Source organism: Phyllobates terribilis, unplaced genomic scaffold (assembly GCF_046119375.1).
Source record: "Phyllobates terribilis strain yellow unplaced genomic scaffold, ASM4611937v1 Scaffold_3__8_contigs__length_932513732, whole genome shotgun sequence".
Lineage (NCBI taxonomy): Eukaryota > Metazoa > Chordata > Amphibia > Anura > Dendrobatidae > Phyllobates > Phyllobates terribilis.
Genome location: NW_027362763.1, coordinates 462796839 through 462813542, shown reverse-complemented (window position 1 = coordinate 462813542; position 16704 = coordinate 462796839). Strand labels below are relative to the sequence as shown.

At 42.3% G+C, this 16704-nt stretch overlaps 1 protein-coding gene across 2 annotated transcripts in view; it reads left to right on the top strand.

The window, feature by feature from the left end:
- POPDC3 (popeye domain cAMP effector 3) overlaps positions 1-16704 on the top strand; it is an 88185-nt gene that overhangs the window by 47062 nt on the left and 24419 nt on the right. Inside the window, exon 2 of one of the 2 annotated variants that reach the window (XM_073675772.1) lies at positions 2023-2830. In XM_073675772.1, the coding sequence (XP_073531873.1) occupies positions 2178-2830 (653 nt within the window). In that variant the 5' untranslated portion in view covers positions 2023-2177. Of the gene's footprint in view, positions 1-2018; positions 2831-16704 lie in introns of both variants that reach the window. The other variant, XM_073675771.1, reaches the window with a different exon arrangement.

Sequence of the window (16704 nt, the reverse complement as noted above, 5' to 3'; positions counted from 1 at the left end):
CTTCAAAAATAATGTTTGAAAAGTCTCAATGAAATATCCCATATGTTGCAAGGGATAAAACAGCAGACTCGCATCTATTTGTACTGGTAGTATATAATTGGACTGAGTGAGAGTTTTTAAATGATACACCCCAAAATTTTATGTTCAACAAATGTGATTAAAATATTTAAAAAAAAATTCCTAATTGGAAAAGCGGTTCGAACTTGTTGGGGTTTTTACTTAATATTTTAAGAATTTTTTTTTCCTTCTTTTTTTTAGCCCCCGTAGGGGGGTCTAAAAAGGACCTGCCATGACGTCATTTAGTCATGTGACTGGTCACACGACCGCTGACGTCGGCGGTGGCGTGACCCATCACATGACTAAATTACGTCATGGCAGGTCCTTTTAATCCACCGCGAGCTGCCGGCAAGCCAAGACGCATCGGATAAGGACACTGGGGGCCATCAGAAGGTAAGTATAATGTATATTTTTTTATTTTATTCTTTTTTTTACAGGTACTATGGTACCCGGGTCCGGAGGAGAGTCTCCTCTTCTCCACAACACAGCTGACATCAACCCCAAAAAACATTACCCCTATTTGCCTTTGCACCAGAATTGCCGCATCTAATGTGATGCGCCAGTTCTGGGGTGGCTGCCGGCTGGTGTATTTAGGCTTGAAAGGGGCCAATGTCCATGGACCTTCCCAAGCTGTCTGCTTTACCTTGGCCGGATATCAAAAATAGGGGGGACCCCACGTCGTTTTTTTCATTTATTTATTAACTTGTTAATAAATTAAAAAAGTGTCGTCCGCCCTAAAGCAGACAGCTGGGGGCTAATTACCCGAAAGCATGGAAACTCGAGCATTGCGCTTGAGCACCCACAATACTCAATCTAGTAACAAGCGTACCCGAGCACCCCGATGCTCAATCGAGTATCGAGCATGCTCGCTCATCACTAGAAGGAAGCCAATACTGTCGAACAAACATTGTGACCCATCTCCAGTTTGCCTGTGACTATCTGTTGTTCCATGATGCTTTTAGAAAATCATTTATGAAGAAATGAGACAAAAGTAGAACCATTTAGCGCAAATGTTATGCGAACACTGCACACAAACACCAAAACTCCATCCCAACTTTGAGGCATGGTGGAGGGAGCTTCATGATTTTGAATTGTTGACTTGTTTTACTGCTTCGGGGCCTGGTGCCATGTGATCATTGAGGAAAAAATAAGTCCAAAAGTGTATTAAAACATTTTATAGTAGAACGTAATTGCAATAGTCTATGACCTCAAGCTAAAGAGACATTAGTACATAAATTAAGCCAAAGAATCCTGACCACTGTTGAGATTCTGTGACATGATCTAAAGAGTTCAGTGCATACAAGGCAACCAAGAAATATTGATGACTGAAAGCACAATCACGAGGAATGATGGAAAATTCCTCTTCAAATCGTTGTGGATCTTCTGGTTAATAACTTCAAGGGTTCACTTACTTTTTCTTTATCTGCACTGGATGTTTACCCAGTGTGCCTAATAAAATACACAAATTGTACAACTGTCCATTTCTTATTAGTTTGGTTATATTGTGTTTGTCTAGGATTGTCACTTTGCTAACAATCAGACCTCATTTTGTTAGTCATTAATGCAGAAATATGGGTACTTCCAAAGGGTTTTCGCAGCAACTAGTACAGACAATATAGTAAATTACATAAAGCCGAGTAAAATTACCCCCAAACCCAAATACATGTATTATATAACAAAAAAAGCCATGCGTTTCTATGAATGATAACAGCAAAGATAAGTGTGGAATTACACTAGGAATTAGATGTAATAGATAAACATGCTCATGGGAAGCCAAATAAATGTAAAATGAAGTGGTGTCAGCAGTAAGTAGGAGCTAAGCATGCCTTTGCATAACATGAGCGTCCTCAGCAAATTCAGCTTAATTTATTGGCTAATACATTCTCATGGTGCTCTTTCTGATCGTCGTACAATAGGAGTTTACCTGCATGCATATAATTAAGTGTTTGATTTCTTTTCAGACAGGCAACGCTTTCTACACTTGGATACCACAGGCTTGCACAGATCTGAATACTACTGAGGATAAGGATGCTGCTGTGGCGGTGAAAGACCGCTCTAATGCTAAATCTGCTCATTCCCTAATGACAAGAGCCGTATTTTAAATACATAATCTAATATGGATGAACACAAACCTCATTCTGAGCTGTCATGACCATCCAGTTATTTTTGGAGTGGATGTTACATTTCAGGAAACAAAAGATATGGGAAAACAACATGAGTGGTTACTTGAAAGAAAGAAGCACTGCAGTTCAGATGTAGAAGCCAACATGAGAACAGAAAGCATGGAGGGAAACTTGAGTTTTTGGGAGAGCCTTGTGATTGGACATCCTGTGTGCACCAGCTGGAAGCAAGAGGCTGAGGGATCTGTATACCACCTGGCCAGTATTCTCTTTGTATTGGGTTGCATGGGAGGAAGTGGTTTTTCTGGACTTTTATATGTCTACATTTTTTTTGCCTTGAGTTTTCTCTGTACTTGTATTTGGGCCTGGCTGAATGTCTGTGCCGCTGATGTCTTTTCCTGGAACTTCATCCTCCTGGTAATCTGTATTGTGCAAATTATTCACTTGGCCTATCAGCTGAGGAGTGTCACCTTTGAGAAAGAATTTCAAGATGTCTATACTGCAGTCTTTCAACCACTGGGGATCTCACTAACTGTTTTCCGAAAGATCATCTCTTACTGTAATGCAGAGGTGATAACGCTGGAAAGGGAACATTGCTATGCAATTCAAGGGAAAACTCCAATTGATAAACTTTCTTTACTTGTGTCTGGAAGGTTAGTGGATTTTCTATAACTTCTATGTGAAATATAAATTATTTGTATTGCCTTGTAAATGTGTTTCAAAATTATATGCTACTGAGTCATTTGCTAAAGCAGATTTGAGTTGTATGGTACAGTAAGCACTGCTGATTTTGTTTTCTTAACCATAGCCTTGTTTGTAAGATTGTTAATTATTATTTATTTTAGAAACTTTATTCAGACAATTTTCACAGGAATTTAACCTCAAGTTAACTAACTTGAGCAGTTGTGTGCAGCATTTGGCAATATTTTTTTTTATCTTGTAATACAATCCTTGTCTATAAAAATAATTAATATATGTGAGACTTCTGATAAGAACACTAGGAATACAGTTGTGCTCAAAAGTTTTCAAACCCCCGTAGAATTTTTCCTTTCTTGGCCTTGTTTCAGAGAATATGAATGATGACAAAAAAAACTTTTCTCCACTCATGGTTATTGGTTGGGTGAAGCCATTTCTTGTCAGACTACTGTGTTTTCTCTTTTTAAATGTTAATGACAACCAAAAAAAGAAAGTAACCAGAAATAAAAGGGGAAAAAAGTCTCTAGACCTCACTTTCAAAAAATAGATTGACAACTGAATTTATGACTATAGTACAGAATATTCACATGTCATCTGAGTATTGGATCCAAGGAGACCAAATCCTTTTTTTGAACAAGGGAATTCGATCTAAGGAGAAAGTTTCTCGTTAACTATTATCCATGAAAGTTTAAATTTTGCTCTATCAAGGCTAACTGAGGGAGATTTCTATTGAACCTGCATTGGTTATCCTAGCTGCAAGAAACATGAATAATGACTTTCTGAATGTCTAGCATAGTCTCCCAAGGTGACTGAATCAAAGAAATATGAGTAGCTGATTGTATAAAGTGATAGTAATGGATCCAAAATCTTTACCTTAGGACAGGACCACGATATATGAAATAATGGTCTTTCACATCCACAACCTATAAAGCCACAGGGGAAGATTCCGGGAAATTCCACACTAGAGAAGCTTATAGCCAGAAATGGTCTCTTGCTAGTAATGTGCATTTGAGTTTACTGAAAGAACAAGAAGTAGGCGGCGGCTGGAGCATCTCGGCGTCCTCAGGGCTTGCGCAGGCGCGTGCTTCCGGCCTCCTGTGAGTCGCGGCTTGATGATGTCACCGCGCCTCGGGCGATCACGTGACCGGGACCTGGAAGTTCTGGTCACGTGCATCTCAATCGCAAGTATAAGTGCGGTACTAACCGCAGCGGCATCCCTTGTCTCCAAAAAAAAAAATAATAAAAATGTATATAATAAAATATAAACAGGTGATTGAGATTAATGTAAGGGGGGGAACAGGTGCAGCTATTTAACTGGCCCAAGCACCTCTGTTCCGGGCTTCCCAGCTTCACTTCTACCTATCATGGAGACTGAAAGTGAGCAGCAGCAAGTTCAGCAGCCGCCATCTTCACCATCTCAGCGGCTGTTTGTGGAGCTTCAAAAGTTGCATCGCCCTCGAGCTACTGGTAATGCCCGGTCCTCAGGAAAGCGAGGTTCGGTATCTAGGTCCAGTCATCATGGCTCCAGCAGGATGGATGAATCTGCAGCCTCCAGGGAAGATCCCCCGGCTGAGAAAGGTCCTTCCTGCAAACCGGTACCAGCCCTTTGAGCCGCCTGGGTAAGTGATCTTCGAGAAAGTTCAATTAGAAGAGGAGAAGGGATACTCCATTACTATCTTTTAACAGGGGAAGAAGTGTGCCTCCAAGACCAAGCATTTTCAATGTGCATTGTGTAACATCGTCCTTCCAGACTCGTATCCCAAAAAATTGTGTCAATCCTGTATCAATCAGACGCTAGCAGATGAAACCCCTAGTTTTGCCTCGGGATTGAAAACCTTAGTCAAGTCTGAAATTAGTAAAATCCTCTCTAAAAAGGCTAAGAGAAAGGTGGATACAGAGTGTGCGATCTCCCCAGCCCCTGATGATTTTGTCGTCTCCTTATGAGCTGGACTCCGACAACTCAGCCTCTTCATCATCCAGTTCCTCAGACAGTGGTGCCGGTCAGCATTGTTTTCCACTTAATGAGATTTATGGTTTGGTTAAAGCGGTTCGCTTAACCATGGGCATTACAGATGCCAGACCAGAGAAATCAGTCCAGGACTTAATGTTCAGGGGGCTGGGGCAAAGGAAAAGAAGTTTTCCTTTTAATGATGAACTTCAGGATTTGATTCGTAGAGAATGGGAAAGACCAGAGAGAAAGGGTGTTCTCCCTCCTTTCTTTAAGAGAAAATACCCCTTTGAAGACTCGGCTTCTTCCTCCTGGGTGAAAGTCCCAAAAATAGATGTGGCCATAGCTAAGGCATCTACATGATCGTCTCTTCCCTTTTGACGATATGGGGGCACTTAAGGACCCTTTGGACAGGAAAGCTGACACCTTTCTCAAAGGGACCTGGGAAACGACTGCTGGGGCTTTAAAGCCAGTGGTTGCCGATACTTGTACAGCCAGGTCCCTAATGATATGGCTGGACCAGCTTGAATCCCATCTGAAGAATAACACACCCAGGAAAGAGATTTTTATCAGATATGTCACTTTTACAGGGGGCAGCCGCCTTCTTGGCGGATGCCTCTGCAGATTCAGACTGGTGGCAAGGTCGGCCGCCATATCTAACGCAGCCCATAGAGCCCTGTGGCTTAAATGTTGGCCAGGTAATATTCAGGCAAGAACGAGACTCTGTGCTATACCGTGTGAAGGGGAGCATCTTTTTGGGCCTGTAATGGACGAGATTCTGGATAAAGCTAGTGACAAAAAGAAAGGGTTCCCTAGCTTGCCTGTTCCCGCTTATAAACGTCCTTTCCATAAAAGAAGATTTCTACGAAAAAGACTGCAAAAGGGTCAGGAGAAATGGGAAGACCGCAGGCCGAAAGGCTCCTATTCGGCTCTTCTAATCGAGGGCCCGGAAACCGAGTCAATGACTCGTAGCCCAGGTAGGGAAGAGCCTGTTGGGCTTCTTGCCTGCCTGGACAAAAATTTCTGCCAGTAAATGGATCCTTGATCTTGTAGTTTCGGGTCTGAGGTTCGAGTTTTGGCAGATTCCTCGTGGGAGATTCATCTTGACCCCAGTCCGTTCCTCAGTATTGGAGCAGACGGCCCTACAAGTGGAAGTCCTGGACTTGGTTCATAAAGTGGTCCTGGTGGAAGTCCCGGCAGCAGAAAAGGGGCTAGGATTCTACTCGGCTCTTTCTGGTTTCTAAGCCTGACTGTTCATTTAGGTGTATCATTAACTTGAAAACCCTTAATAAGTTTTTGATAGTCCCCACCTTTAAAGATGGAATCTGTAAAATCAACAATAAAGTTGCTTTTTTTCAGGCTGTTACATGGTAGCATTAGATTTAAAAGACGCCTATTACCATGTACCTATACATAAGGATTTCCAGAAATAGCTTAGGGTAGCTTTGATCATAGATGGAAAAATTAAACATTTTCCAGTTTAGAGCACTGCCGTTCGGTCTTGCCATAGCTCCCCGGGTATTTACTAAGGTTATAGCAGAGGTCATGGCTCATGTTAGGGAACATGATATTTTAATTATCCCTTACCTGGATGATTTTTTGATAGTTGGAGACTTGGCCTCCCAATGTATTAAACACCTAAAATTAGTAACCTCCATCTTAGAAAGTCTGGGCAGTATCCTGAATCTAGCAAAATCTACAGTAGTGCCTTCAAAAATTCAGCAGTTTTTGGGTATTATGCTGGATTCAGACCTTCAAGTATGTTACCTCCCAGAAGCCAAAAAACAAAAGGTTAAAATTCTGGTAGGAAAAGCGTTCTAAAACCCGGTCATGTCCCTTAGAGCTGCAATGTCCTTGTTGGGTACCCTGTCATCTCGCCTTCCCGGGGTTCTGTGGGCACAATACCACTCCAGTGTGACGTTCTACATAATGAAGTTTTGTTAAATGGGCACCTAGAAGGACGAATATTCTTGTCAGCCCGGTCAGTTGAGTCCTTACAGTAGTAGGTTCGACTCTTTCACCCATCTCGAGGGGTTCCCTGGGTGTTTTAGTTCACTAAGATAAATACCACCGATGCAAGCTCCCGTGGGTCGGGTGCCCATCTGGGGGATATGGTAGCCCAGGGGTCTTGGTCAGATACTGAAAAAGGTCTTTCCTCCAACACTAAAGAACTGTTACCAGTGGATAAAGCGCTTAATCATTTCTTGCCTTTCCTTCATTATAAAAACGTTAAGATCCTTTCAGATAATAGGATTGCGGTAGCTTACGTGAACCATCAAGGGGGTACACGTTCAAGATCACTGATAGTGACGGATCATCTTTTTCAGATTTCGGAATGCCATCTCCTTAACGGCCCTCCACATCAAAGGAAAAGAAAACATAAAAGCAGACTACTTAAGCCGCTATTCTCTGAGGCAGGGAGAATAGGAACTAAAACAAGACATTTTTTCCCAAATAGTCCGAAGATGGGGGCTTCCTGTGGTAGATCTCCTTGCCACAAGACTAAACTGAAAGACTGAGCTCTTTTGTTCCCTAAATCCCAGAGAAAAACCCCTGGCCGTGGATGCCCTCCAGGTAACTTGGGATTTCAGCCTGGCCTATGCCTTTCCCCCATTGAATCTTCTTCCCATGGTCCTAAGAAAGATCAGAGAGGACAAGGCGAGGATTCTTCTGGTCGCACCCTTTTGGCCCAGGAGGCCCTGGTTCTCATGCCTGAGAAACATGTCCATCTCGGATCCTTGGGTCCTGCCCGAGATTCCGGATCTCCTCGTCCAGGGTCCAATAGTCCATCCTCAAGCTCCTGGCCTCCACTTGACGGTGTGGAACTTGAGAGGTCTCTGTTAGAACGCAAAGGATTCTCTCGGGACCTTGTGGCTACACTAATGCGTAGTAGAAAACCTATCACTACTAGAATTTATGCTAGAACTTGGAAGAAATTTTTATCTTTTTCTGTTTCTACCGTTGGTGACGGGGCGCCAATTGGTAAAATTTTAGAGTATTTACAGAGGGGCCACGAGTTGGGGTTGGCGACAAGTACCCTAAAAATCCAAGTCTCTGCCTTGGGTGCCCTATATAACTGTGACTTGGCAGGCAATTATTGGGTTTCTCGCTTTATCAAAGCCATGTTTAGATCCAGGCCTGTTATCAAAAGCAATTTAGTACCCTGGGATCTAAATTTAGTTCTAAAAGCACTAACTAGTTCACTCTTTGAACCAATAGATTGAGCAACCCTTAAGTCCATCTCCTTTAAAACAGCGCTTCTAATAGCTCTAACATCAGCTAGGAGGATCAGCGACATCCAGGCTCTGTCTTCAGCTTCACCTTTCACTCAGATCCTGGACGATAGAATAATTCTTAGAACTGACCCAGCGTATCTCCCTAAAGTAGCTTCCCGTTTCCATAAACTCCAAGAAATAATCATACCCTCGTTCTGTCCTAATCCAAGCAACCAAAAAGAGGCCGAATTCCATACTTTAGATGTAAGAAGATGTGTGATTAGGTACCTTTTGGTCACCCAGGCTTTCAGGAAAGATAGTTCTTTGTTTATCTCCTACCAAGGGGTTAGAAAGGGGCTTAAGGTTGCTAAGTCCACCATAGCTAGGTGGCTATTACTCTAACTTATGCTTCCATCGGTGAGTAAGCGCCACAGGGGTTGAAGGCTCACTTTACCTGGGCAGTGGCGACCTCGTGGGCGGCGAAGACGGGTGTCTCGATTGAAGACATATGTAAGGCTGATACCTGGTCTTCTCCATCTACCTTCTATAGGCACTATAGACTGGATTTGGGTGTTTCGTCTGACCAGGCTGTGGTCCCTCCCTAGACTTCTTTATCTCTGCAATTCTCTCGTGGTGCTGTCATGGTCAACCGATAGTCATAAGTTACTTACCGATAACAGGATTTTTCGGAGACCATGACAGCACCCTTACATTCCCTCCCTTCATATTATGGGAGCACTCCTTATTTATTAAAGATTTCACACTGAGTTGGTGTTGTATAAAAATATTATTTTTACGGTTGTTTGCTGTGTCTACTAACCTGGTGGTCCTCTCAATGCTCTGTAATCCAAACTGAGGCGAGGGAGAGGGCTGCTTCTTTTAAGCCTGTAGGTTTCCTGTCCTTGGTGGGCGGATCCCCTCTCTCGTGGTGCTGTCATGGTCTCCGAAAAATCCCATTACCGGTAACTAACTTATGACTTTTTTACTCTACACTGGAGGATAATTGAAGTAACTTTAAAGGCTGACTTCATACCTGCATTTAGAATTTACTGTTCCTGCTATTTTATAGGAAAAGAACAATGGCATTCATGCAGGAAACCGATCAATTGACAAATCGCACTAGATGGGCCCTGTTGCCTATAATGGGATCCATTTAGTGTGCCTTCACTTTTTCTTTTGATCAAAATGACAAAACCTAAAATGGCGTCTCCTCATGGGGGTCAGATACAGATGAGAACTAAGCCTAACCTCAATTAAAGCTGTTTACTGTCCTGCTGAATAAGTGGCAGTGTTACTTCATTGTATAAACACCAAGGGGAGAATTACTAGAAGGTTTGAGTAGGCAAGTGGTAAGAAAGATTTTCAATGTCCAAATGAGCATTAAACGAAACACACTGTATCCAAGTGTTCCCTTGTACTTATTCTGCATAGTTTGTTTACTGCAGGAGAAACAATCAAAAGACTGTTTGTTTGTTTTTCTTGACATATTGTACTTCATGTTAATTCTAAATTTTGGTCGACATGATTTGCGTTTATTTATAAACAAAAAGAGACAAAAAAAAAAGAAAATTTTGCAATTTTCAAACTTTGAATTTTTATGCCCTTAAACCAGATAGATATATCACACAAAATGGATAGTAAATAACATTTATCACATGTCTACTTCACATCATCATTTTTGAAACATTTTTTTTTTTTTTTGCTAGGGAGTTAAAAGGGTTAAAAGTTCATCAGCAATTTCTCATTTTTTAAACAAATTCACAAAACCAAATTTTTTAGGGACCACATCACATTTGAAGTGACTTTTGAGGGGCCTATGTGACAAAAAAATTCCCAAAAGTGACACCATTCTAAAAACTGCACTCCTCAAAGTGCTCAAAACCAGATTAAAGAAGTTTATTAACCCTTTAGGGGCTTCACCGGGATTAAAGCGAACATGTCAGCAGGATTTTGCTAAGTAAACTACAGGCAGTGTCATGTTGAGGCTGCTGCACTGATTTAATATGATACCTGAGGTAAAGAAATCCGTGGGCAGGTCTTTTGTTGCTGATCTGGCCTAGAGCACCAGGATAAGACCCTGCCTACAGTCCCGCCCGGAGCACGAGCATCTCATTAACTCAAAACTGCAAACACTGATTAAACAAGAACCACAAGACGGATTTCTTCACCTCGGGTATCATTTTAATCAGTGCAGCAGCCCCAACATGACACTGCATGTAGTTTACTTAAAATCCTGCTGACAGGTTTGCTTTAAAGCAAAGTGGCACAAAAAATTTAAATATTTATTTTTCCCACAAGAATATTGCTTTATTCCAAAATTTTGCGTTTTCAAAAGGGTAACAAGAGAAAATGGGCCATACAATTTGTTGTGCAGTTTCTCCTGAGTACACTGATACCCCATATGTGCTGGAAAACTACTGCTTGAGCGCATGGCACTGCTCGGATGGGAAGGAGCACTATTCATCTTTTGAAGTGCAAAATTGGCTAAAATAGATAGCAGACGCCATGTCGCATTTGCAGAGCCTCTGATATGCCTAACCCAGTGGAGACTTCCCAGAAATTACCCCATTTTTTGGAAACTACACCCCTCAAGGATTTTATCTAAAGGTTTGGTGAGCACCTTGAACTCGCAGGTGCTTCACAGAATTTTATAATGTTGAGCTGCGAAAATAAAAATCACATTTTCCCACAAAAAATGTTGCTTTAGCCCCACATTTTTCATTTTCATAAGGGTAAAATGAGAAATTGGACTGTACAATTTGTAGTGCAATTTTTCCTGAGTATGCCGATTTCCCCATATGTGGTAGAAAATTACTGTTTAGGCACATGGCAGGGCTAGTTAGAGAAGGAGCGCCAATTGAATTCTGGAGCGCAATTTTGGCTCGAATAGATTGCGGATGTCATGTCACATTTGAAGAGCCCCTGACATGCTAATACAGCAGAAACCCCCACAAGTGACCTCATTTTGAAAACTACAAATCTTGAGGAATTCATCTAGGGGTGTAGTGAGCATTTGTAACCCTCAGGCGATTCACAGAATTGTATAACATTGGGCTGAGTCACTGGAAAATTCCCTATTTATAAAAAAAAATAAAAAAAAAATGTTGCTTTGGCCCCATGTTCTCAATTTTCAAAACTGATAATGGGAGAACATGAACCATACAACTTGTTAAGCAATTTTTCCTGAGTACGGCAATACCCCATATATGGTCAAAAACTACTTTTGAGGCACAATGCAAAGCGCAGAGGGGAAGAAGCACAATATTGGAGTTCAGATTTTGCTGGAATGGTTTAAGGCTGCTGACGCGCCCCTGGGCCTGCTGTGTCGCGCAGCGTCTCGCGCACGGGGGCTTACCCGGAACCGGATCAGATGAGGGTTGTAGTCTCCGAGTGGCGGGGACCCGGTCCGTGCCCAGGGAGTCAAACTCCGTGTGTGGCAGTCTTGATAGATGTTATTTGAGTGTCGACTACGCCACCCGTTGATTTGCAGCTATGGAGCTGCCGCTGCAGGGCAGACCGCTGAGGCCGGTGTAGAATTGTGCAGCGTGATAGTATAACCCCCAACGGGAGGGGTATGGCCTCAGGGCAGCCGACGTGGAAGATGGGGGTAGCAGGAACCACTCAGAGACGGTGCGGTGTATTTCAGGGTCTTTACTGGTAACAACGATAGACCCTCCCGGAGTACTTGCTAGCGAACGGGGCCTGGTCAGTCCTTGAGCAGATGGGATCTCCCCTGGCCAGGCGGAGTTGTAGGCCTCCCAAACTGACTGTACTCTTCTGGCTACCTTGCTAGAAGCGGATATAAGTAGCCCACGTCCCTGAGTGTACCGTGTGGTGCTCACCCGTATGGCCGGTGACTCGGGGCCTTCTAATGGCTTCCGCTCCACGATGGCGGTGCTGGTCCCACGCGTGTGACCGTGCCTTCGGGTTTCTGGGCCTGAGGACCTGAAATCCCCTGCCGGTCGGCTTCTGCTGCTGGGTAAGAGTTAGTCCCCACAGCCTCGGACGCCGGGTCCGGTAAGAAAGCTTCTCAGTCAGGGCGAGCTCTGCAGCTGCCAGCCCCTGACTCGTAGTAGTATTGCTCCCACTGAGCTTCTGCTGTTTCTTCCTATGACTGTTTCTCGTCTCTACTTCTTCTCTACTCACTAACCCTGCCTCAGCCCTAGGTTTTTATAGGGGAAGTTCTTCCCCTCCCAAGACTGGGCAGGAGGTGTGGCATGCACAGGATCCCTGACCAAAGGACCTCCCACCTGCTCTCAGACATAACACTACATTACTGTGGAAACCAGACCCCTGGGGTGCCACACTGCCATGTAACATTGGTAGAACCCCTGAGGTGCCAGAACAGCAGAACCACCCCCCCCTCCATAAATGACTCCATTTTACAAACTACATTACAGACCAAAAGTTTGGACACACCTACTCATTTAAAGATTTTTCTGTATTTTCATGACTTTGAAAATTGTACATTCACACTGAAGGCATCTAAACTATGAATTAACACATGTGGAATTATATACTTAGCAAAAAAGTGTGAAACAACTGAAAAAATGTCTTATTCTAGGTTCTTCAAAGTAGCCACCTTTTGCTTTGATGACTGCTTTGCACACTCTTGGCATTCTCTTGATAAGATTCAAGAGGTAGTCACCGGAAATGGTCTTCCAACAATCTTGAGGGAGTTCCCAGAGATGCTTAGCACTTGTTGGCCCTTTTGCCTTCACTCTGCGGTCCAGTTCACCCCAAACCATCTCGATTGGGTTCAGGTCTGGTGAATGTGGAGGCCAGGTCATCTGGTGTAGCACCCCATCACTCTCCTTCTTGGTCAAATAGCCCTTACACAGCCTGGAGGTGTGTTTGAGGTCATTGTCCTGTTGAAAAATAAATGATGGTCCAACTAAACGCAAACCGGATGGAATAGCATGCCGCTACAAGATGCTGTGGTAGCCATGCTGGTTCAGTATGCCTTCAATTTTGAATAAATCCCCAACAGTGTCACCAGCAAAGCACCCCCACACCATCACACCTCCTCCTCCATGCTTCACGGTGGGAACCCGGTATGTAGAGTCCATCCGTTCACCTTTTCTGCGTCGCACAAAGACACGGTGGTTGAAACCAAAGATCTCAAATTTGGACTCATCAGACCAAAGCACAGATTTCCACTGGTCTAATGTCCATTCCTTGTGTTCTTTAGCCCAAACAAGTCTCTTCTGCTTGTTGCCTGTCCTTAGCAGTGGTTTCCTAGCAGCTATTTTACCATGAAGGCCTGCTGCACAAAGTCTCCTCTTAACAGTTGTTGAAGAGCTGTGTCTGCTGCTAGAACTCTGTGTGGCATTGACCTGGTCTCTAATCTGAGCTGCTGTTAACCTGCAATTTCTGAGGCTGGTGACTCGGATAAACTTATCCTCAGAAGCAGAGGTGACTCTTGGTCTTCCTTTCCTGGGGCGTTCCTCATGTGAGCCAGATTCCTTGTAGCGCTTGATGGTTTTTGCAACTGCACTTGGGGACACTTTCAAAGTTTGCCCAATTTTTCGGACTGACTGACCTTCATTTCTTAAAGTAATGATGGCCACTCGTTTTTCTTTACTTAGCTGCTTTTTTCTTGCCATAATACAAATTCTAACAGTCTATTCAGTAGGACTATCAGCTGTGTATCCACCTGACTTCTGCACAACACAACTGATGGTCCCAACCCCATTTATAAGGCAAGAAATCCCACTTATTAAACCTGACAGGGCACACCTGTGAAGTGAAAACCATTTCCGGTGACTACCTCTTGAAGCTCATCAAGAGAATGCCAAGAGTGTGCAAAGCAGTCATCAAAGCAAAAGGTGGCTACTTTGAAGAACCTAGCATATAAGACATATTTTCGATTGTTTCACACTTTTTTGTTAAGTATACAATTCCACATGTGTTAATTCATAGTTTTGATGTCTTCAGTGTGAATGTACAATTTTCATAGTCATGAAAATACAGAAAAATCTTTAAAGGAGTAGGTGTCCAAACTTTTGGTGTCCAAACATCAAGGGTTGCAGTGATCTAGGGGTGCAGTGATCTTATTGACAAGACAGGTGTGTCACAGAATTTTATACCATTAGGCAGTGAAGAATAAATAATTACATTTACATCATCGTAGAGCACAGGATAGATGTGAGCCAAGCCTTACTGCGATCTTTGAGAGGCAGAATGAACAAATGAACAACAGATCGAGAATTTATTTTATTTATTTTTTACAACGATTCTAGTGCAGTATAAGTGATCAGACAGCTTTATTCTTTGGGTCAGTGTGATTACCTTTTAGCTCCTCCCTTCTCCCATCTATATAGGAGATGGCAGCTGCTTCTGATTGTTTGTTACATTACTGAGATAAGATTCTAACAATCAGAAGCAGCTGCCATCTTCTATATAGATGGGAGAAGGGAGGGGCTAAAAGGTAGAGCCTCCTCCCCATTCCATCTACATAGAATCTTACCAGTAATAACTGCCATCTCCTATCTCCGTAAGGGTAACAATCTGTTTTTACTGAATACTGATTTTACACCTGAATGGAGAATTTTGCACATGATCAATCAGTTTTGGCAGAGAAAGAAGCACTTTTTTCTGATAAGATATATTACATAGTTCCTTATTTTCATGTATACTATTTAATTTTTATATTTATAAATCAAACGATGGTTACTCTTTAACTCCTTCACGACAGGCGTCGTACATGTACGTTGCATGTCATGTCTTCCCGTTTTATGCGGGCTCCAGTGATGAGCCTGCACCTTTCTGGGGACATGACAGCTGATCTGATCAGCTGTCATGTGCCCCTAACAGCCGTGGGTGGAATCGCGATCTCTGACAGCGGCATTTAACAGACTCTCGTCATAAGACCTGCTTATGATGTGTCACATAAGATCATGTCACATGACCGCGGGTCGCCGATGGGTTGACATGACAACCTGGGGTCTGCAGGAGACCCCTGCGGTTGTCATTGCTGGAATGCTATGAGTGCCGCCAAGTGGTTGGCGCTCATAGCAAATTAGCTTTTCTGCTACACACAGCAGGGCTGAAGCTCTGCTGTGTGTAGCAAAGACGATCGGATGATCGCAGCTTCTAGCCCTCTCAAGATAATTAAAGCATATAAAAAAAAAAAAAGTTTTTAAAAAATGTAAATGTTCAAATCACCTCCCTTTCGTCCCATTCAAAATAAAACAATAAAAAAAATCAAATATACACATTTGGTATCGTCGCTTTCAGAATATAAAAAGAATTAATCCGATAGGTAAACTGCGTAACGAGAAAATCTAAACTCCAGAATTACGTGTTTTGGTCACCACAACATTGCAATAGTGGGCGATCAAAACATTGTATCTACCCCAAAATGGTATCAATAAAAACATCAGTTTAGCGTGCAAAAAATAAGCCCTCACCCGGCCGCAGATCCTGAAAAATGGAGTCTCGGAAAACGACTTTTTTTAAATTTTTTTTTACAAACTTTGGATTTTTTTTTTCACAACTAAAATAAAAAAGAACCTATACATGTTTTGGTATCTACGAACTCGTAATGACCTGAATAATCATATTGGCAGGTCAGTTTAAGCATTTAATGAACATGGTTAAAAAAAAACAAAACTGTGAAATTGCACTTTTTTTGCAATTTCACCGCGCTTGGAATTTTTTTTCCTGTTTCCAGTACAATATAGGGTAAAACCTGTAATGTCGTTCAAAAGTACAACTTGTTCCACAAAAAACAATCCCTTACAAGGCCATATTGACTGACAATTAAAAAATGTATGGCTCTGGGAAGAAGAGCAAAAAATGGAAAAGGGCTGTGGTGAGAAGGGGTTACATTTTTTATGGATACTAAACAAAAAATGAGATTGAGTGATCTCAGTTTTTCATGAAGTGTACAATAAATTATCTACACTGATTTATCATCTATTATAGAACACAGTTATATGAGGTGTATGGGCAACATAGACAGGAGGGGAATACTCCTTGTAATACTGCCATGTGATATTACATTTCCCTGCTGCAAGGAAATACCTGCTTGACTGCAGCTTAGCATGGTGAAATCGGCTGTTTATATGAGAGCCAAGACCAGGACCTGGGGGAGTTGCTCTTCATGGTAAATGGTGTTAAAGAAAACAAAAAACGTTAAATAAATAATTGTATGTAGTTTAAAACTGTGGCAATACAACATACACATTGTCCCATAATAAAAATGCAATACACTTATGTAAGCAGGAAAAAAAGTTATGGATCTCTGAATGGGATGATAAAAAGTAGAAAAAAACTGTCCGAAGGCCACAAGAAAAATCTTAATGTTTCATCATCTTAGAAAGGGCCGTTTAAACCCTTTGACGGCCTTGGGCCTCATTCAGACATCAGTGATTTTTTTTTTCTCTCGTGCACAAAAAAGGTGTTATTAGCATCAGTATTTTGGAACAAATTTTCCTCCGTGTTTGTTCACGATTTTAGCTTTTTCCATCCGTGTATCATCAGTGATATTCTTGTATGCAAAAAAAAAAATTGTAAAGCTTCTCCTACCCATTGCAATGTAAAAAGCAGACCCTCAAACGTGAATGGGTGGTTTTGCTCCATGACCCAGATGAAAATTGGACATGTCTCTGTGATTTTTTTTTTTCTCACAGAGCATGCCATAGACAGTGGGTCATGATCTTCT